The sequence below is a fragment of the Trachemys scripta genome, chromosome 17, assembly GCF_013100865.1.
Source record: "Trachemys scripta elegans isolate TJP31775 chromosome 17, CAS_Tse_1.0, whole genome shotgun sequence".
Classification (NCBI taxonomy): domain Eukaryota; kingdom Metazoa; phylum Chordata; order Testudines; family Emydidae; genus Trachemys; species Trachemys scripta.
The window spans coordinates 25,243,943-25,266,223 of NC_048314.1; the positions used below are offsets into that span (position 1 = coordinate 25,243,943).

General features: G+C 44.8%; 1 protein-coding gene across 3 annotated transcripts in view; it reads left to right on the forward strand.

The window, feature by feature from the left end:
• MVB12B (multivesicular body subunit 12B) overlaps positions 1-22,281 on the forward strand; it is a 98,153-nt gene that overhangs the window by 38,626 nt on the left and 37,246 nt on the right. For all 3 annotated transcript variants that reach the window (XM_034793437.1, XM_034793436.1, XM_034793435.1), the window contains exon 7: positions 9,306-9,403. In XM_034793437.1, the coding sequence (XP_034649328.1) occupies positions 9,306-9,403 (98 nt within the window). The remainder of the gene's footprint in view (positions 1-9,305; positions 9,404-22,281) is intronic.

Sequence of the window (22,281 nt, forward strand, 5' to 3'; positions counted from 1 at the left end):
TTGTTTTTTCTTCTCCCTGTTTGGCAGCTGTTATATTCTGCTTGTTACTAAACAAATCCTCCAGCTAGAGCAAGTGGTAAGAGCTACACTCTGCAGTGAGCCCTGTAGTTTGGATTGGGGCTTTCGTACACTAGCCCAGGCACTCCCTGTTGTGACTCTCTATTTTTGTTCCATTTACTCCTGTTTAGAAGTGATTATTTAGTTTGAGGAAAATAATCAAGACTCTAGTGTCCCGTGTACTCAGCGTGCAGGTGTGAGCAGAAGCGAGGTCATGCTGAATAAAGATGCATTGTGCCAGCACTGTGGGCGTGTGCCTCTCCCCCTTGCCCAGCTGTGAGAGAGTGGCGGGTAAATCTACAATTCAGTGGAAAGAATCACTCACTCTCTTCTCCGCTCTCTCATACACCCCCAACGCTCAGTGATTTTTTGAGAAATAGGATATTTTACCAGTTTGGAATGAGATGAAATACTTACCAGGCCCATATGTTGCTTGTTTTAGGCAAAGGGTCAGTGAGGTTTTAGAAAGTATTTAAATATTTGAGTTTATATGATTAGACCAGATTGTCTGGAATGAAGGCCGTTCCCTAGGTAATTCTCAGCCTTCCAGTCTTTGTTTCTCACTGCAGCTCTTTCGCCTGTGAGGTAGGTGTTGTAACATTGCAGTGCTCACGTGCAAGAAAAGTTAAGGGCTGTGAATAAATATCGTAGATGTGATTTTTGGATACTGTGGAAATCTGCTTTCATGTTTTCTGTAAACTGTAACTTGAGACATGTATCCTGAGACGCAAGCACTTCATTAAGGACTCCTTTGATTTCTAGCCATGCGGCATGCACACGTATTTTTAAGGGCGCACTCTTTCCCAGTCCATATGCTGGGCTTGAAACTATTCTCTTGTGGGGGGATTTTTAGCTTTTGTAGCCTAGTGTACAATGGCAATGTCCTGCATTGGGAATGAGGTAAGAACTTTTGGTAACAGTCATTGAACGCGGAAGATGATGCAGTTTTATTTGGCAGTATTTCTGTGTGGCTCTACAAATTTTGCATCACAATTCTTATGTGCATATAAAATAAATGATGGAAGTGCACACGGCACCCCAAAGCACAGCACTGCTCCTAGTTAGTGTTACATAACACAGTTTTAGTTTACTAAATAGCATGAGTCAGGGTTCTGTATCCCGACTGACTTCTATACCATGTTGCATCTGATCTGATTGGAAGCTAAAGTCACCATTGTTTATTTTATGTCCATTGTGATATTTTGGATTGAATTCTGAAGCTTCCTTTGCTCTCTGGCATTTCCCCTTACAATCCTTTGTTACTTTTTATAAGTATTTGCTCCCTAACTTCAGAAGCAATTCATCACCTTCTTGCAGACTGTCATTAATAATTGTTGTTTGGAAATGTTGGGCATCCCCTGGCCTGTTTGTGGGAGTGCCTCTAAAATACACATCTGAAAACTGGCCATAATACGTGCATTACACACACCTCTCTCTTGATGGGCTCTGGCGACTTTGCCTATCACGTGCCATTTTTGTTGCTGCTGTTTGTTGAATCGTTCCAAGAGTTTAATGAGTAAAAGAGCAGCTGAAGTAGAGAGTGGTTAAATCAAACCTGCTCTGAATTGTTGTTGTTGTTTGATACCACCATGGATTGTTCTGGAATTGTCAATATTTAATTGTTTGAGAAAATGTTTTTTGCAGAATCTGTGCATCTTAGTGCCCATGTTAAATCGAGCTGGTTTCACATGCCAGCGTTCAAGAGAATTGTTTTGAAAGCCTGATTCCCAGTCTCAATGAAGTATGCATTCCTCACTCTCCAAAGTCCGTCTTGTCACTTTAGTAATATGGAGGTGGGGGACGACTTTTTTTGGTGCGTGTGTGTACAGATGCTGAAGAAAAATAATTGGCATTCATGTATGTTAATATGAGTTGCCGTTCCTTAATATAAGATTTTCCACTAAAGTACTAATAATTACTGTTAATATCTTTCAGTGGAAACTTTCAGAGTAAACGAGCAATGGCTGAAACAGTATTTAATGGCATGCTGCTGGCATGATAAGAATGCAAATAAGCGTTATTAGCCTAATGATTTTGCTGTCGCCATGCCTGTGCGGCAACACTGTTGTGAATATGTCATGCAGCACCCGTGAATTTGGAAAGTGTGTCAAAACACAAGTTCAATTAGTTTGCTCTAATTGTGGCTCTAGAGAGTTAGTAACTATATCACTCCTCATTAAAAGAGATTTTCTTATATGGATTAATGTAACATGCAAAGGAAAGTTTCAGAATTCCAGAGAGGAGCTGGCTTCTGCAAAGAGGGAGGCCGTAGCCCTGACTGCGCGCCGTGCACCGCCGCCTTAGCCTGAGGACCCCTGAGACTGGTGCAAAGCGCAGGTTTGAAAGCCTCTGAGATCTCTCTCCCCACATAGGGAGGAGAGAGACGGAACAGGGGCAGTGAATCCCAGGTCCTTCCCTCGGGACACTGGTTCTGCTGGCTAAGCATGATTTGCACCCTGCTGAGCCCCTAGGGCAGGGGTCCGCAACCTACGGCACGCGTGCCAAAAGTGGCACGTGAGCTGATTTTTACTGGCACACTGCTGCCAGCCGGGGTCCCGGCTGCCGGCCCCACTCAGCCTGCTGCCTACCTGGGTGAACGGAATCCTAGGCTGGCAGCAGGCTGAGTGGGGCTGACAGCCAGGACCCCGGCTGGCAGGAGCCAGCGGCCAGAACCCCAGACTGGCAGTGGGCTGAGCAGCTCAGCGCGCTACCGGGCTGGGGTTCCATCCGCCGGCCTCTGCCAGCTGGGATCCCTGCCGCCGGCCCCGCTCAGCCTGCTGCCAGTCTGCGGTTCTGTCGGAGCCCCTGTAAATGCAAAATTTATTACTGGCACGCGAAACCTTAAATTACTGAAGACTTGGCACACCATTTCTCAAAGGTTTCCGACCCCTGCCCTAGGGTGTCTGCTCCCAGCACAGATTCTCACTAGCTCCATTCAAGCTAGCATGCTAACAATGCCAGGTTGTGGCAAGGTCAGTGGCATGGGCTAGCCACCCAAGTCCAAGCCCACCTGACCCCCTAGCTCCAAGCTCAGGTGGCTAGCCCAAGCCGCGGCCTTTGCCACAACATCCACACTGCTGCTGTTAGTGCACTAGCTCGAGCGGAGCTAGCCCGAGTTTGTCTTCCCACATTGGGCATCGCACCTCCCAGCTGCGGTGTAGACATCTCTTATGAGCCAAGAGCAGACCTAGTCTGACACTTCAGTGTAGAGCTTGCTACACAGCAGCAGGTGGTGCTGACAGTGGCTGTCCCCACCCCCCTCAACCTCCCCGTGTCCTAGAGCAATGCTCGGACAGGAGCTCCTGTCGTGTGAATATTCAGCTGAGTCTGCATTCTTGCCCTGAGGGTGAGTCACAGCGCTGGCTCCATTGGCAAGCCTGTGGCTATGTTCTCCAGACAGTGCAGAACTGCTAGCACCACTGCTGACCACCAGCATTACCGCCCCCCTCTCTGACGCACGCAGCAGTGCAGCCAGCGCTCAGGAAATCTACACTGGATATTAGCAGCTGGTGAACTGCACTGCCCCGTCTCCAACCTCCCTTTGCGAGGCACAACTACTACTGAGAGGAAGGCTGAAAGGGTCAGGTGCTGCCCTAGGACTCGGGAGACCAGGGTTCAGTTCCCTGGCCCAACACAGGCTTTGTGAGTGACCTTGGGCAAATCAAAGAAAGTTAGAAACCTAAAAACCTTTGAGGAGCTGGGCCATAGTATCTCTGGGCCTCAGTTTCCCATCTGTCTCCTCCCCTGTCTGGGGGTAACTGCACCTTCTAGCCTCACCAAGGTGCTAGGCAGATGAACACGTTAAAAGACTGTGAGGTGCTGAGATACTGTGGTAACGAGGCCGTGTAAGTGCCGGGCATGTGCCCGAGACATATTGTGCATGCGCTAAGAAGGAGGAGTGTCTGGGAGATGGATAGAGAATGCAGTGCCGGACCTGAGCCGCCCCTTTACTTGATGTCTCTTGTAGCACATGCAGAAGCCATAGACTGAGCACAGACTTCAGCGTCTCTTCTCCACGAGCCGCTCTCTGCCTTTGATAGGGCAGATCGCAAGTTGATCCCATGTGTTGTGTACGAGATTTAGCAAGAACGGGTGAGGCAGCTCCAAACTGGCACCAGCACCTCGCCCCTGGGACATTCCGGAGGGGCCAGTCTGTCCCCTCCTCTTCTTAAAATCTGCACGAAACCCCTGGCAGGGGTCACAAGAGCCACAGACTCCGATGCCACCAGTGTGCTGAGGATACCCAGCTTAACGTCCCTGGCCTCTCTCAGAGCAGAGTCTGCCTGCAAGAGATTAGCAGCCGGATGGCACGTAGCTGACCCCAGTTGACTGCAGAAGGGGTTGCTGACAGAAAGGGGCAAACACTAGAGGAGATGGGCAGAGAAATGTCTGCACAGCCTGTCTCCCACCCACCCCACATCCCCTGCCAGGACATCTGCACTCCAGGCTTCAAGGGAGTGTGAAGCCGGGGAGGAGGAGGGGGGGGTCTCTCTGACTCATCCCTGGTGGCAACTGCTGCAAGAAACTCCTGTGCTAAACTGAGCATTTACCCATTGATCTGCTAGGACCTATCTGCCAAGAGTGGGCTCCCCACTCCCTTTGCCGAAGGGCATTTAACAATCACAGCAACACAGACCCCAGTTGTGCACTACAAGGGAGCCCATGTCCGTAGTCAGGCTCTGCATGAAGGAAACTCTCGACATCTCAATAGAATTCCGAGTCCTCTAGATTAACATGAATGGAGTTCAAGAAACCTCCTTCAGTCTGGCATCTCCAAATAGGACCCACAGTATGTTAAGTTCCCGCAGAGCTTTCCGCCTGTATTTCTAATAAAGGGATTATACCTAATTCCTGTTCTGCTGTCTGAACATGCTCTTCCTTCCCGGGAGTGCGGTGCAAGTTCTTCAGCTCACAGGTGAGCAGCCGCTAATGGGTTAAAGTCTAATTGTTTAAATCTTCTAGGCTTTCCTCCCAGTTCTGTGATAATTTGATGAAGAACTTCACCCTAATTAAATATTCAAATGAGGAATAAGTGTCAATATGGCTTCCCATTGCCTGGAATGATGATTAATTGTATTCAAAACTCTAGTGGCCACTGTAATCTAAACCAAACCGTTGTTCTTGATTATTTCTGCAACACATTTGCCATGTTTTTGTTTTAAAATTTAAACTAGTAATTGATTTGCCATATGCTACAGAGCTGCACATGCTTTCACGATATGTGTTTAGGAACTTGGGGAGTTTGTAATTGGGATTTTCTTGCTTTTTTCAATGGCAGCCTATTTTTTTTCCTTCTACAATGCAAAATGATTTGGCTTTCACAACCCATAAGGAAAATTCATTATGCAATCAAGTCAGTAGGTATGAGTTATATTGATCCTGGCCAAATGTTTGCATTAATTTAAAATAAATTAGACTGTGTTTCCCTCCTGCCCCCCCCCCTCGTGTCACATTTTTTTAAATTAGAATTTAAAGTTCTGATCTTGCACTAGAAATGGCATTATCTCCCGTCCTGTGGTCTTGAAACTCCATTTCCTCCTTGGAGAGGCCCTTAAATACTCCAATCCCTGCACCAAGTTTTATTCTAGATGATGAAATCCCATTTGGCTATCAGAAAGAATGGATGTTCACAATTGAGCTGAGTGAACAAGGGAGAGAGAATTCAAAAATATTTGTATGTATTTGAAAACCTCCTCCTATTAGACAGTGCCCATGATTCAGTATTATTAAATTAATACCTCACTAACATTTGAGGTGCCATCACTGCACATGGACATGTGAAAAGAAAGTTATGGGCTTGAATGCTGACCAAAAGCAAGTTTCAAATTGTAGGTTCAGTTTTAATATTCATAATTTATTCATCATAGGTATGGCTGAGTGCTCTAGGTTCAGAGTTTAACTTTGGTGTATTTAAGATTAAGAATAAACTGGAGATGGTGCTGAAATATAAGCCAAGAGCTGGATATGTGCTTCTCGACCGCTACAGTCAAGTGTACGTGAGCTGAGTCTGTTTGAGTCAGAGCAATTCATTTTAATTACGTCGGTGGAAGGTACACACCATCTTAGCATATGGCACTTATGAAACCTGGTGCTTGGTGTGAATTGCCAGGAAATTGTGGTGATAGTCGGGTACTTTGTTCATTGGGTATGTCCCAACCCAAGGATTGAATGACATGTTTATTTGAAAGCTCTTGGGCATGTGGAAGTTCACGATCTCAACAACTTATAATTTGCTTACACAATGTACACTATGAATTACTCTGGTAGACCCATTGTTTTTAGCCCGGTTGGTTGCTAAGGGTACATCTTCACTACCCGCCGTATCGGCGGGTAGCAATCGATTTATCCGGGATCGATATATCACGTCTCGTTAAGACGCGATATATCGATCCCCGAAGGCGCTCACCGTCGACTCCGGAACTCCACCAGAGCGAGCGGCAGTAGCGCAGTTGACGGGGAAGCCGCGGCCGTCGATCCCGCGCCGTGTGGACCCCAGGTAATTCGATCCAAGATACTTCGATTTCAGCTACGCTATTCGTGTAGCTGAAGTTGCATATCTTGGATCGACACACACCCCCCCCCAGTGTAGACCAGCCCTAAGAGATGCATGTCCTGCCTCTGGAGTGTGGGCTGGCTCTGTCTTCTTTTGAGGTCGTTTGCTGAAGAGTACTTTCCCCATGGGGAAGATCCAGCATTTCTGTCGACAGACGATGTTAATCTCTGGTGACTTCCATGCGCTCTGTACTCCTGATTTCATCAGGCTACAGTAAGCCTTTAAATTATGTTGCTCAGAGACGTGCCCTTTGGAGGTCTGACTTATTTTCTCCCTGTGAATCTCCCATTGGAATGACTGTTTATGCATGTGGAAGAAGAGAACAGACCCCAACATAAACAAGAGACATTCAGACATCCCTCACTGTTAATTGTCGGGATGACTCATCAGTAAATTCCTGGATAATTTCATTAAAAACGGAAGGAAAAGTGCATAACGCATGGAAGTGGTGTAACTGGGCTGGGGCTGGCAAAAAGCCCCACCTGGGCAGAGTTTTCAATAGAAAACTGTTGGCTAAATTTGAAAATGTTTTCACATGGCCTTTTTGGTTATTTGTTTTAATGTTTACTTGGAAATGGGTTTGGAAGTATACACTGATTCAAAGCAATGTTATCCCCAAGGTTCACAACCATTATCGTTGTTTTAAAAGCTGTTTCTCTGGTTTGTAGGAGTGTGTCCTGTTTTTAAAGGTAGCTGTTTTCCAACAAATATTTAATAAATAAAAATTCCTTGGCCTGGAAAACAAGCCAGACATTCTCTGCTGGAAAGTACGTGATGCTTTTTTTTTCTTTCTTTCTAAATATGGCATTTGTGATGGGGAAAGCACTAACTTGTTTTCTGGCAAATGGGCACCGCAAAGTATCTTCCCTTGTTTATGTAGCTTTTAAATGTATGAAATGGACAGCTGCTGCCTCTTCCCTTCATGCTAGACTAAGTCTTTGCTGTGAAGAGAGAAGCATCTTCATTACATGTGGCAACTGGGTCCAGAAGATTAATGATAACATTTAATAAAAATTCACACAGACCTAGAATCAGCAGTAGAAAATATAGATTTAAATTAAAAAGGAAAAGCTTGAATCTCCCATCAAAGCATATAAATCTATAGCTAGCAAATATCATCTCCTAATAAAATGTATTCCGTAATTGAAGGGCTTTGGATGAAGCTGTCTCTCCAGTTTAGTTTAGTGACCACATTAATTGAATCAAGTATGAAGACTGGTTTAGGGGACAAAATAAAATTTTCTTCTGCATTCACTTAAACGTATCAGGTGGCAGGAGAAATTGTGAAACTGACCTTTTCGTATTCCACCCAAGGATAGTAAATTGGAGAGTTGGTCAGTTTGCCATTAATAGAGGAAGCCTCGATGGTAAGTACGATCCAGCACAGGATTATGAAGCAGATGTCATGGGGCCATGATTCCCTGCCTGGTTTCTTGAACAGGGAGTGCAAGGAGCCACAAGGACCGTGAAACCTAGAAACTTACCCTCGTGAGTTAGTGGCTGTCAGGTTGAGGTTGAGGTTTTTTCCCTGTTGCTGAACAGCTGGTGAGAGTAATCACATCCCCAGACTCCAGATTTTGAAAATCAACTGCTTGCAAATGACCACAAGACAGAGCTTGCGTTTCTGGCCTTGGTACCTACTGGTACTGGGGCTCCCTGAGCATCACTTCCAGCTCCTGGCCTGTGGCAGACGGGGGTTCTGGGAAGCTTGCCTGTATTCTCTAGCCCACTCTCTACGCCATTCCCCACAGCATGTGCGGTTTTCTTTTAATAGTTCATAAATGCTGAGCTATTGAAATGGCCCCGGCTTCATTTCTGCAGGCTTGTTTTATTTACAGCATGTGCTGAAGTTAAGGCTTAACTAAAGTTTTTAAAATATAGGGGGAGGGAGGAGGGAAGGAGCCTGGTGTTGCTCCCCTACAGCCATGTGCAGCTCTGCGGAGCATTTTCCTGGGCAGGGTTTAGTTGCTCTCTCAAGGGCAGTATGGAAAGGGTACTGCCCCTCTCTGAGTGTGGGGCTGGAGGAAACCACCTCGTACATTTGGGTTCTGTTTGGAGCAATCAAGCCTGAGCTGCTGAGGGGAGGATGCAGTGGGCTGTCAAGTTTAAAAAACATCTGCCCGGAGAGTGTGTTTGTGAATGCAGCAAGGTCGCAGTGCTTTACCTTACAGATAAATCCAGACCCACAGTTATAATAGACATCCACTGACTGCTTGAAAGATACACATTTAACTCCTTCAGTGCCTGCCTGTAGACTGTTAGTACTGCATCATGGGGACACTTCTGTAAGGTCAAGGTGATGCTCATGAAAAACTGACAGCTGCCCCATGCCCCAGCCACGCTGCTCTCGGGGGTGAGTGGGTGGCTGGGTTTCCGTAGCAGAGTCACACCTTGCTCTCTTTGCTGCAGCTGCCCGTGAAGGTGCCAGCGCTAGGCTCCTCGCCCACTGGGAGCTGGACCGAGATGCCAACACATTTCACTTTAGCTGCTGAACAAGTTGGGAAATAATGACCGAGTCACCAGTTCTGTCACTTTCATGTGATTTGGGCCCATTCTGCCTTTTGCAGGCAGCATTGCAGTTGCTGTTTACCACTTGAGCTCACAGGAATTATCATCAGTTTAAGGAATGGGGTGATAGCAGCATCTTCTCCTGCTCTGTAATAATGTCATCTCCATTCCCCCCTCTCTTCACTAGGCACATATCTCTGACGCTTCCCGCGAGCTTTCGAGGCAAAAGTAACAACTCCCGACTCGACTTTGAACACCAGCACTCAAATTTATATGCCATATCAGGTAAGCTAGTGCATGCAGTAATGACTCTTTTATACTGTGCTCTGTCAATTTAATCAGAAAGTCTAACCAAATAGAGCAGTCCTGGCTGCAGAAAAAGGAAAGAGGTGCGAGATCCATGCACTGGACTTCTAAGATTTCTGTCACTCAAGCATCAGAAACATGTGGGATGCGAAATAGTTCCAGAGGATGTTCAGGCACAACTGTTACTAACAGTGAGTGTCATTGTTCACTGGAAACAATGGAGCCAGGTGGGAGTATGGGTGCCAGGAGTGGGATTTCTAGGTAGTTTTTGTCAGTCTAATACCTCTGCTTATCTTTCTTCGTCTCCCGTTTGCCCTGATCCTTACCTTACCTCCCCTTATTTACCTCCTAAAACCCATCTCTTCTTTCCATACTTGCAGGACACTTCTATCAGTGTGATAAGCCTGGTTTCCGCATAGATACTGCTCCTGTTTCTTCCCACCCCCACCCAGAAAACAAACAAACCCACCACATACATAGTAAAGATAAAATAACTGAACTCCTGCAGAGACTGTGTTGTGTGCGGGCATGGCACAGAATTTCCTTACCGCCTCTGGGATAAACCAAAAACTAGACATTGTTTGGTTTTAAGGGTTTTGTTACTTTTAGAACCTCTCTAGCATTATTATTATTATTATTATTGCGTACTCTATTTCCCTCCATTATCTGCAAACTCCAGAGTGGCCTTAATCTCACTCTCTTCAGGAGCATTGAGGCCTTTCACGATCTTTCCCCAGATTTCTTGAATATTGGAGGAGAGAGACACACCAGAATCCCATGCACCAATCCTACATGTCATGCTGAGCACATGTTGACTCTTTATTCAGAAAATGGCACTATTTGCCATCTGGGGCAGCCCTACACATACTAGAGCTAGTCAAAAGTCTCCAAATTTCAATGAATATTTTTCCTGATTTTTTTTCCTTACGCTAGCTTTAGTGTGCATGTTAATAAAAGAACAATTAAAATACATATGTAAGTACCATGAGCAGGAGCAAGACCATGCATGTGTATAAATGAAAATAACCAGCCAGCACAGCATATCTTGGTTCCTGCACACAATCCGTGTCGGTACTAGGCCTAAAGCTCGGCCTGTGCTGACACCTATGCAAACCCATTTCAGGAGGACTTTTGTCTACAGATTCTTTATTTCTGTGGTTTGTTTGACCCAAAAAGAACACAGAAACGGCCATACTGGGTCAGACCATTGGTCCATCCAGCCCAGTATCCTGTCTTCTGACAGTGGTCAGTGCCAGATGCTTCAGAGGGAATGAACAGAACAGGCAATCATCGAGTGATCCAGCCCCTGTCATCCAGTCCCAGCTTCTGCCAGTTGGAGGTTTAGAGACACCTAGGGCATGGGGTTGCATCTCTGACCATCTTGGCTAATAGCCATTGATGGACCTATCCTCCATAAAATTATCTCATTGGTTTTTGAACCCAGTTATACTTTTGCCCTTCACATCATTCCCTGGCAACCCAGCTTGACTCTCAGATACCAGGCTGGAATTGCATGGCTGCAGCTAGGAGATTGTGAGGGGAGTTTTTATAAATATAAAATCTCACAGAGCCAGTCACTGTGCAGCCAAGAGCAGTGTAGTCTGGAAGCCATTTGCAGTCCACAGCAATAATAATACATAACATTATTCAGTAGTTTGTAGGACCACTACATTTATGTGCCAAGTTGGCATTCTTTGTTAACTATCTACATACAGGAGTGGGTGTGTGCATGAGGGTGTGTAAACACACACATAAAATCATATCCTGCACTAACAGTTACAGTTCAGAATAATATCAGACTTAAATGATTTTCTCAAAGTGCTTTTCCCTAGACTAATTTCAGGCCTTTAAAACTGTTGTGGTAGCCTTGGTGAAAAGCTAATTACCCTTAGTTGTGTCACTTTCACAAAAGGAGGAAAATCTCTGGCTTTAAAATTTATTGTGCCAAAATCTGGCCAGGAAATTGTCTGCCTCACTAGATTCTGGTGGATTTACAGGTCTGATTGGGACCCCAGGAAAACCAGCCATGAAGTCAGTGGGTGTAAGATAGAGTAGGTAGTGCTTGCGCATCCTAAGGGAGGAAAAAGTGGCAAACCTGTGCCACCCACAGGATCTTTCTGTGAATGGTGAGTGACACGTCTAACATAGGAACATGGCATTAATTCATGTACCATAATCAAATGGTTATTTAAAAGGTAATCTCTCACTGAAACTGCAGCTTCAGGTTCCTGAATATGTGGAATATAACAATGGCATAATTCATGTCAGGACTGGTTTTTCTCATTACTCTTCTGCCCTGATAGATGTGGCTATGTAAGGGAAAGCATGTTCTTGTGCTCATATCACATAGTTCTAGGGGGAGGAAGGGAAGGTCATGAGTTCTCACTTGCTGACACCTCATGAGCCCAACAGGCGCACGCAGGCAGAGAAGCAATATTTCTGCCTGAAAGCTGCTGGAGAGACCCCTTGGTAGTAGGAATTCCTGGGGACTGCTGCTTCCGGCAGCAGAACGAGCTTGGAAAGATGACCTATTTTATACAGACCCTGAATATTTCACCAGATGTTTACAGGCAAAGTGCAAAACAAGCCTATAAAACCAGGCAAAGCAATAGGCCTCAATGTTTGCACAAGTTTCAATCAAAGTATGTAACTTTTTTTTTCTGACTGCCAGTCCTCCTCCAGGCATATTGTAATACAAGCTGCAGTGCTTCCATCTGTTGTAATGGCTATTGCAGCTGTGAAACATTTCCATAGAAAAGGTCTAGTAATGTGAAACATCCTGTGCATTGGCAGGAATCTTTGTTTGCCTTCTGACCATTGCTGCCTTTTCAGCAGCCTTGATTAGGTGCTGTCTGTGACAATTCCCTCCCTGTGCTTTACATTATAAAGGTACGTTTAGCATCACGACACAGTGGTAGCCATTCAAAAATTTCCTGTTCTGTCTATGTAATTTGCAGTCAGTCAGTGCAGCGTTAGTGTCTTGCTCAGGGCTATGGTAACAGGAAACTTACGAATGTACACACCTAATTCCTCTGCTGGGGTCTAGATTTGCACAGGTAGGATACTGATTGTGACCTGCTGCAGGTCTTGCTCTCGCTCCTTGCAGTGTAAGAGCTCGTGGCTAAGGAGAGACCGCAGTAGATACTGGCAACGAAGCAGAGTCTTTCAAAGGGGAATGGCTGGAACTGTTGAGTGGGAATCAAAATGGACTGAAAATCAAGGCTGGCCTGGGAGGGAGCTTACGGAGCCTGGATGTTTTACTGGGCCAGGTCAGCATTGGATTAGAAGGAAATACTGTCCCCCCAGCTGCTTATTGGGGTTGTGCAAATGCAGCCTCCCGCTTCGGTGCTGTTTCCACATGCTGGTAGCTGCTGTGTGCCAGGCTCTCCCTGGATCCAGTGCGATTGAGGAGCAGAGCAGTGTGCTGCAGTGTTTGAGACGGTCCAACACCTTTCACTGGCAGTCTGAGTCCTCACCCGTCGCTAACTTTGTAGCGTTCCCGACCTGCACACACGTGAGCCTGACTCCCTGTTTCTTTTCAGTTGGTTAAAGGTAATTCTGTAACTGTTTACAGGTAGCTGCATTGTTCCTTCAAGACTCTTAGGACTATCAGAAATGTAGCTACAGTATCTGGACAATTTAGTGGGTCCAAATATTACTTTGCTAAACAGTCAATGGGACAGTGGCAGATAGACATCGGTGAAATCTGCTGCCTCTCTGCCTACCTATTAGCTCAAAAATGCCTTGTGAAAGGGACAATAACAGGGTTTTCCCCTGCACAGAGCCAAGGAAATTCTGAATTAGCCATGTTCCATATTCTCCCAGTGCAGGGCTCTGGCATTGGCTTGTGATATTCCCAGACCTAAAACTTCATTCAGGATGATTATCAGTAAATAAAGTATTAAAAAAAAAAAAAAAAAAAAAACCAACACTTGCAAGAAAGTTGTAATGAGCAAAGACACCACCACTAAAAGCCAGGAAAGTCGGATTGCTTTCTGTCATAGTGTCATGGTTTTCCTTTAGCATAATCCCAGACTGACTTTACCTTTCTGTTCCATTGTCTCTCTTGCAGCCCTGAGTGACATGTTGTGTTGATGATTTGTCATTACCAGGCAGTCAGTTATTTAAAAGTGCCTAGTTTATAAAAGGTTAGGGATTTACTAAGCACCTCCCAAGTGCGGCTTTGCCTGCTGCATCATGATTGTTACCTAAAATATATAACGATAGCTAGCAGAGTGGTGGAAGGGAGATGCAATGTCCTTTCGCAGGTTAAGCTAGTCTCTAACCACTAGGGCTTCCTTTGCAGTGTCTAGTGCTGGCCACAGTGGGAGACCATGTACTGGGCCAGATGGCCCTTGGGACTAATCCAGTCTGCAGTCCCTGTATTCCTATCTAATAATTTGACATTTGCACCTCTGAAAGCTTGCTTACTGCATCTTTCATAATGACCAGTTACTCAGGTGAAAGCCTAGAACCGCAGTGTGGTACAGTGGGCCTTTGCTGCCTTTGGTAGTTACAGTTCGTGTGGCGTTAGCAGCGCCTCCAGAATGTTGGCTAGGAACTGCTGTGGGAAAGTTAGATTGCCTAAAGAGAAATCCTCCAGAGGATGGAGCCGGTGGGTTGGGCTGTACTTTCGTTTTCCAGCCCCCTGCAGAGGCCAGCTTACATGGGATACTGCTAATTTCTGCAAGCTCCTGTTTATGCTGCTGACGGAGAGGTGCTGGCTCGCTGTCTGGCTCTCACTGAAATGGGAGTTGTTCTTGTCACACAATTCTGACATCATCCTAGGAAAGCAAAAGCAATTCCAAATAATTAATGATTTTTAAATATCTGCTTCCCTCCCATTGCAATTTTAATTTAGTCCTCATTTAAATAGCAAGCAGGTGGGCAGTTAATCAATTTCATAATATGTATAATTATCTCCATCACCCCTATTGATAATTTCAGCCAATTGGTATAGATTTTTTTTTTAAAGGAGGGTGGAAGGGAATCTGTGTCTGTTTCACCAACGAGGATAAAAAAGAGCACATGTGGTGCATGTTCTGAACGTACCTGGCCAGGCCCTGCCCTCAGATGGTATAAGTTGGCATGACAACATTGGATCTGGCCATTGTGTCTGTAATAATTAAATGACTCCACTTCTGTAATTAAGGGGAAAATAGAGCTGAAAGTTGTTGGTTGATCTTTGGACATTTTCAATCACAGCAATTAAATGCAGGGTGGCAGAAAAACATAAAAAAAGATTCTTGATTGCAAGTTAGAGCAATAAATAAGTTAATCTTTAAGATTTGCTGTATGTAGAAAAATATGGCGCCAAATCTGTAATCCTACTCGGGGGGTTCCCTGTCCATAGCTCTGGTGCAGGATCAGGGCCTCTGTCTGGAATCACTTTGTTCTTCTTCTTCACACAGAAGATGTTTTTTCCCCGCCATGTCACACCCCAGGACTGGAGCACCCGTTTTTATAGCCAGGATTATTTATGACTGGATCTGCAAAGGGTCTCATGCTGTTGAGAGCATGGCACCAAACAGCGGATCGAGTTTTATTATACGTGTTCAAATGGCCACCCATTAGGACAGGGAATGCCTCATTCCAGACAGACCCATCGACAAATGCTGCTCAGTATTTTACAACATGGTCCTTTTTCATGGCCTTCAATTTAATTAAGATGTTGTTGTGACTACATATTGCCTTCATTTCAGACCTCAGCATCCCTGAGCATATTGCTTTGGCTTATCAAAGCCACAAGGACAGAGAGAGAGAGCCCTCTCATGCAGCCACAGATAATAGCATACAGGGAAAATTCCTGAATGAGGTGAAAAATTATTTATAATAATGGTGCTCAAATAGAGGGGAAATAAGTCACTTTAAGGGTATATAAATTTGTATGATAGTGTACAAACAGCCATAGCTTGCCTTGTCTCACCATCTATCCCTGCGAAGAATGAGAACAGCATCTAGCATAAAGAAAAATATAATAAGAAAAGTAAGAAATGAATGGGCAGGGCTGGAGGATTGATCGCCCGGTGTATTTGTATATCCTGATGTAAAAGGTGCTGCTGACAGGTGGCCAGGTTTTCTCTGTATAAAACCATGTGTGTGCTGTCAGGGCCGTGCAAGCAGCCTTGTTTCGATTGATGAATTGCCTGCTTTCTTGATTAAACCTTCCGTCACTTAAGAAACAAAGAGCCTGTGTTTGGATGGCAGAGTGGGACATGTCACAAAAATCTGTCTGCGTTACCTTTGTGCAGATGTTGGGCACAGACTGTAACATGTATTATTAAAATGAATGTGGCATTTACTGTGCATTATTTCTTTCCTGGGAGAAAGGACCTGTAAATTATATGCTAATAATAAGCTTTAACCCTTTCAGAAAGTAAGAGATTTAAGAGTGCAAATATTCCTGCAGTCTTCGCTAATTGGATGTGCTTTAATACCACTGTAGCTATCTCAGTGAAGTTAATAAACAGTGTGTTTCAGGCCAATATGCTGATGCCCCTTGGGGATCTTGCCTCCAATAAGTTTTCTGCTGTGTAAGTGCCACTGAAACATAAACCTTTTGAATTACAAGATACTCCACAGAAAGCCCTCTTCAAATTCTGATTAGAGATGGAAGACATCTGCCTGCTCAAGGAGAGGCCTGTAGTGGGGCAGGTTAGAGTCAGCCATGCATAGGAGACACAGCGCTATCTGTTTTAGGAGCTTGGCATCCTGCTGCACAAATTGCACCAGCTTTTAAAAACTCCTACCATTCAGTCCCTGAGGAGCAGAGGGTTGGCATGGGAGAGTGGCAGTGTATTGTGCCACTAGCCAATGGCTGACCTGGCAAAGCCACATTCTGTCAATTATTTGTGATTTCTGAGAAATAATTTGCTGTATATTTGGGCAGTTCAACAGGACACGTAATCATAGCTAGTGATCTCTCTGCTAATCCAGCCATGGCAAAGTCACCTCTGGTGAAAATGAATGCATAGGATTTTATGTGAAATTCCTCTATAGGCAACTTCTGAATCACATTTCACACAAGCTCAGTTTGTACATAACACTGTATCATGCACCCAGATGGAAATTTATTTATATATGTATTTATATATTAGATATATGTGTACATCACCCTGTGCCACACACCAGATGGATCTTCATTAAGCAATGCTTGTAGCTTTTGGGGTTTGAACACCTGCTATCATGGTGTCCATATAAAGACAGTATTATGCAAAATGTGGTGGACACTCTGCCCAGGAGCCATCAGAATGTGCATATCATGTAGCCAAAGTCCCTTTATGTCCTTCTCAAATTCACACAAACTTATAGAGATCACTGCAGCTGATTTTACCTCAGCCAAAACTCTGGTTTCAGTGAGTGAAATCCTGCTTTTGTAGATTTTTGTTTAGAAGAAATCTTCAGGTACCATGTTGATGATGATTCGCCTTGGACACAGCTGAGTTTAATGCTCTTGAAGGATAAAATATGAGAACTGCTGGTTGTGAAAAGGCAGCAGAAAAAGGCAAAGAGCACTTTGATACATTGTTGGTCAGATAATTTCTAAAGAGCACTTGCCAGCTGTCATCCCTAAACAATTTATATATTTCGGTGCGTGTCCTTTAAAACAGATTAAGTTGATGTCATTGTGGCAGCCACGTGGAGGGTGTCTGTGATGGTGTTAGTCCATCACACAGAATCCAGAAGTGCATTGCCTGCCATCAGTAGCAGTAAGGGAAGAAATTACTAAATAAACCTTTTTTTAAAAAAAAATAGGGATAAGAAATGGACACCATTGCTAAATTCTACATTTGCAGAAGGGTTTGATTTAGTTACAGATCCCCTAGAAATCCACCTCCATGGAGCCAGCATTAAAAGTATTTGGTAAGAGTGCTATTTTTAGTAATTTGATTTATAACTAGATCCTTCAGAGTTCTGACGTGCTGGGAGTTCACAACCAATCTTGATACCAGTTATTTGTTGCCTAGACCAAAACGTACACTTCAGAATGTTTTATGCAGCTGGAGCGTAATACCTGCATGTAAAGTGGGTTGCAACGAAGTACCAGTCAGATATACAGTATTTCCTTATTTTTTTCTGAACCCCACTTTTTCTTTCATTCCAGCTGTAATCCTGGAGCTAATTGCAGTTTTCTAAAAATGCCCATTTCTGTTCTTGAATACTTAGAGGTTTTTTGTTTTCTTTGTATGTTTGGGGATTTTTTGGAGTGCCTGGGGAGGGCGGTTAACTGAAGATGAAGGTCTCAACCAGCTTAATGTAAAGGACATGCGGTCCTGTAGATCAGAGTTGAGATGGAATAGATCTGTCACTTCCCTGAAAAGAGGCTCGTTATTCTATAGATTTGTTTGACAATTGTCTATAAGAAAATGAATGACACAAGCTCTAGCAAAGCTGAAATCCTTTGTTAGGCAGAGAACTGTTTTCTGCCTGACTTGTTTTATAGCATCAGAGATCTAGCGAGCTCCCGGTAAAGCAACAGTCACAATTGGAAGGAAGCAGCTGCACTTGCCATTTTTGGCCCTGTGCATCACCTGTAGGTGACCCATTCGGAAGGAGCCAAGTAATAGAGCCGTGGTGGGTGTTTACAGTCTATGCTGTGCCTGGTGTCTGTAGTGCTCACACAATCACTTGTGGGGTGTCTCGTTTCTCTGACTGAAATACAACATGTGAGAGGACAGTAAACACTCACTAGCACCAGATTCAACTGGCAAGACCGAGTGATGGTCATTAAAAGCCTGACAAATCCAGGAAAAGGGAGCTTGTCCCAGCAGCTCTAGGAGGTGGGATATTGGCACTCCCCTTATGGCTAGCTTTGGTCCTTTTGGTGCTGGGATGCCTTTGGTTACTGCACCATCTGAATTCTTGAGACATCATACATAGTTGAGAAGGCGAGCAGAGCAAATTCTGCAAAAAATGTCCATAAAACTTAGTTCCAAAAAGGGCCTGGAGTTCCCTGCACTCTCCAGCATCCTCCTCATTCCATGACCGTCGTGAGTGACATTTTTGTTTGCGAAAACATCCTCATAATTCCATGTGGGCCCTCTCTGGGAATGATTGTGGACTGATAAGCCGTACATTCGCGTAGCAGAAACAACTCTCTGTGTCACTCAGGTGACTGCTCACCTTGCACAATTAGCAACTTACTGATAGCAAATTGTCAAAACAACCTCTCAGCAGACCGCAGGCCAGCAGCCCATGGGGTGACACATGTTCACATAAAGCATTCGCCAAGTCACTTCAAATGCCAATTGCATTGAAATTCGTAGGGCTGGAGTCTCCAGTCTACTAAGACCTGTTTGCACAGCACATGGCAGCCTTAAAGCAGCCAGAGATTCCACACGGGAAAAGTCCTCATTACAAGGGGAATCTGAGCTGCTGGAGAACTGGTAGAGTTAGCATAGACCCTTGCCGCTGGGGTCGGGGCAGGAGAGGGCACAGCAGGGGCAGGGGGGAGCTGAGCTCTGCTATGCCTGATCGCCTGCTGGAATAAGGGACTTTGCACCAGCACTGCGAGTTAGAGGAGCGTACACCAAGGCTGAGCAGGCCTGAATCCGGGAGCTGCAGCTTGCTCCCTTCCGCTGCCCCGGCTCTGCACTCAGATGGAGAGGAGAACCAGGTCCTTAGTCTGCTCAGAGCTCATTTGGAAACAGACCAAGGGGCTAACTTTGCCCAGTTGTTTGCTGTGAATTGCCCCCCCAGCTCTGCTGAGGATAGAGGGCAGCCAGTGAAGAGCTAACCCAGCTCTTCCAGCCTCCGTCTCTCTCTCAGGCTGTCCTTAGCTGGGGCAGGAGGATGGTCTCGCTTTGGCACCACGAAGGCGCCCACACCCCACTCACTAACCAGAGCAAGAGCTGCAGTTATCTGGGCAGTGTCGTCCGGGTGTTTGCAGTGGGAAGAAGTTTGCAAGCTGCGATTCAGTGCTGTGGAGGGAAGAGAATACAATCAGATTTAGGGACAAGTGATAATCACAACACAGCTCTACAACTGCGAGTGCCGGAGACAGCAAAGACATTGGAAACTCATCGTATTTATGATCTGGGGAACCATCGAAGCAAATGGATTCCTGAAATAAATGCCAAGTTCCTTTCCTGGCTGGATAATGGAGATCCTGGCAATGGGTAGCTATGAATTCCCTCTGCCAGGTGTGCTGCAGTTTATCGGGTTCTGGGAACACTTCAGGCATCGGTGGAACTTATGCTCTGAAGGAAAGAACAACCTTGGCATTAGCACAGGAATCAGTCTGGCTCCAAGTGTTCAAAACTTTTTAAATCCAGTGATCTTTGAGTGAAACTACTCAGATACCCCGGTGATGGGCAGTTTTTTAAAAACTTGGATGGATGGATTGAGAGCTGCCCCCCTTTCTCTTCAGGAGGCATTTGGAATGGAAATAAAGCATACCGGTCTAGAGACATACAGGTCTGGAGTCCCTGCACAATAAAGTCACTGCCGGAGGCTGGGTTTTATTCTGCTCCCACATGCTTTCATCCACTGTGAACAGTTTGACATCTCACAGCCCATCTCTGTAACACTGCTCTGAGTGTGGCACCTGCCTTTTCTTCCTGAAACTCCTCGGAAAGGGTTTGCCAACCCATTGCCACAGAACGGCCGGTTTGTAGAATAAAATCCCTAGAAACAGTTCAGCCTGTGACTGCTTTGCTCTCTGTCGGTGCCCACTTTGGAATTGCTGTTGGCTCAGAGGATTCGGGAGCTCGCTACATACATGACATTAAAAAAAACTTCTTTTTAATTGGTTTTCCAGATTTAGAAAGAGAGGAAAATCAAATATTTCATTACATTTCAGCACCCTGTACTTTTTTTCCTTTTATAAAACGTCAGGTTATCCATGCCACAGCACTGCCACGTCTCCTCGATATACATTTGCTTAAGGTATTGTATCTTTTATCTGCATATAATGAGGACAGACGTTTTAATCAGAGGTTAGTCATTTATTTTTGCAAACTATTGTTTTGATTCATCATTTTTGCAGATAATTAAATGGTTCACTTGGCACAGTGTGTCTGCTGAATTAAAACAGGTAATTTTGAAAAAAGAAAGATGCTATTTTTTGGATCACTGCACAAGAATTGCTTTTATCTTCATCTTTGAACATAGTTTCTGGTTGTTTTGCATTACCCTCTTATGTTCAAGTGTTTGAGTGCACTCTGCTCTCTAGAGGTGAGGCCCTGTGCTGCATTTTGACATCCAGCTTTTGAACTCAATGCATCTCTCCAAGAAGAGAAGCAGAAGCAAATTTAAATTTGTGGCACTGAATTTTAATCAGGAAGGTCGGTAATAAGACTGGTTGTGACATTAGCAGTTGGGCTTGGGCTCTGCATTGAAACCTCACTGGGGCCAAGATTAAAGTCAGCCTCTGCTTTTGCCCTATTGCAATTTCCACCCTTTTGGATAGAGAGAGTCCTGGACAGTCTTCAGGAGTGTAAAAGGTTCCGTTTATTGCCAACAGTTGGTGGAGGGAGGCCGAGGTCTTGTGTAAAAGGCTGCACATGCATATTTCAAAAAGTAAAATAGTATTTATTTAGACAACGTATAGATATGTATTTACTAGGAAATACGAGAGAGGGAGAGAGAGCGTCCTTATAAAATCAGTTCTCCTATTGCATATGGTTTTCTATCTGCTTGCTGATGTGCAGTAATGTTCTGTGTCCTCCTTTTACAACAAGTAAGCAACACTCTAATCAGGTCAGTGACCAGCTGGTGAGTGGTGGAGCTCCAAGGTCTGCTGTTAACAATATTATTTTTCAAACGTGTAGATTTTCTGGTTAATTCAGTGAAAAAGGAAGGGTTTTTTATGTCAAACAGCTACACTTTGGAGGCTTATTTTTGCTTAGTTATGCAAAACTGTAAAAGCCTTCGCTACTGCCCTGCTCCCTGCATGTTTCTCTCCGGAGCTATGTCTCAGCTAATGCATGAAGCCGCAGCTTTGGTGTGAGTGCACAACTACACTCCTAATGTCCATATCCATTCTTCCAGTATTTATAATGTCTTCAAGGGATTGCCTGCTTCTCTCTCTTTGTCCAGGGATTTATCTCAATACCATCCTAGGCAGTGTCTGATCACCTCATAAGCACTGACACACGGAAATAATAATGAGCTCCCAAGGTTATGGGTTGATAAGGTTTGGTTTGAGGGAAAGCTAACTTGGAAAGGTGGGATTTTGCATTAAGTTCCGAAGGTGATGAGGTCCTTGGTCAATCTTGTATCTGGAGTCGAATGCCAGTTCCTGCACTCTCATAAGCCTACCTCTGTTGACCAACAGGGCAGTTTTTCCAGTGCATCATAGTTACAATGAGAGACAGGTGATGACCGTGGAGGCAACTCGGACCCAGCCCGTGGAGGGCTCTGGTTGTTAGGACAGAGACCTTGACCTGGACTCTGCAGTCAGTGGGGAGGCAGCGCACCAGCATGATGTGCTCACTGCAACTCATGTTGCTATGCAGACAGGCTGCTGCATCTTGTACGAGTTGCTGGAGGAGTGAAGCCTTCGAGAGGAGCTGCAGTGTATTTGTTTTGCTTGTATGAGTACCATAGTTTAATTTTTTTTAATCGGAAGCTGCTGTGTAGTTTGGATATTTAAACAGTTATTAACCGAATGACAATTAACAGATTGCATAGACAGATTTTCTTTTGAAAACCTCTGAAATTGAGTACAGTTTGCAAAACTATCACGGCATAGTAATGACAATGAATTTTGATTTCCCGGAACTGATATTAGACTCCTTATTAAACTATGTGCATCTGCTTTTAATTTACTCCAAATAATTGGAAAATGCAATGAAGCTTTCCAATTAAAGCACGGCTTTATGCTGTTTAATAATACCCCCATAATATTATAGCTT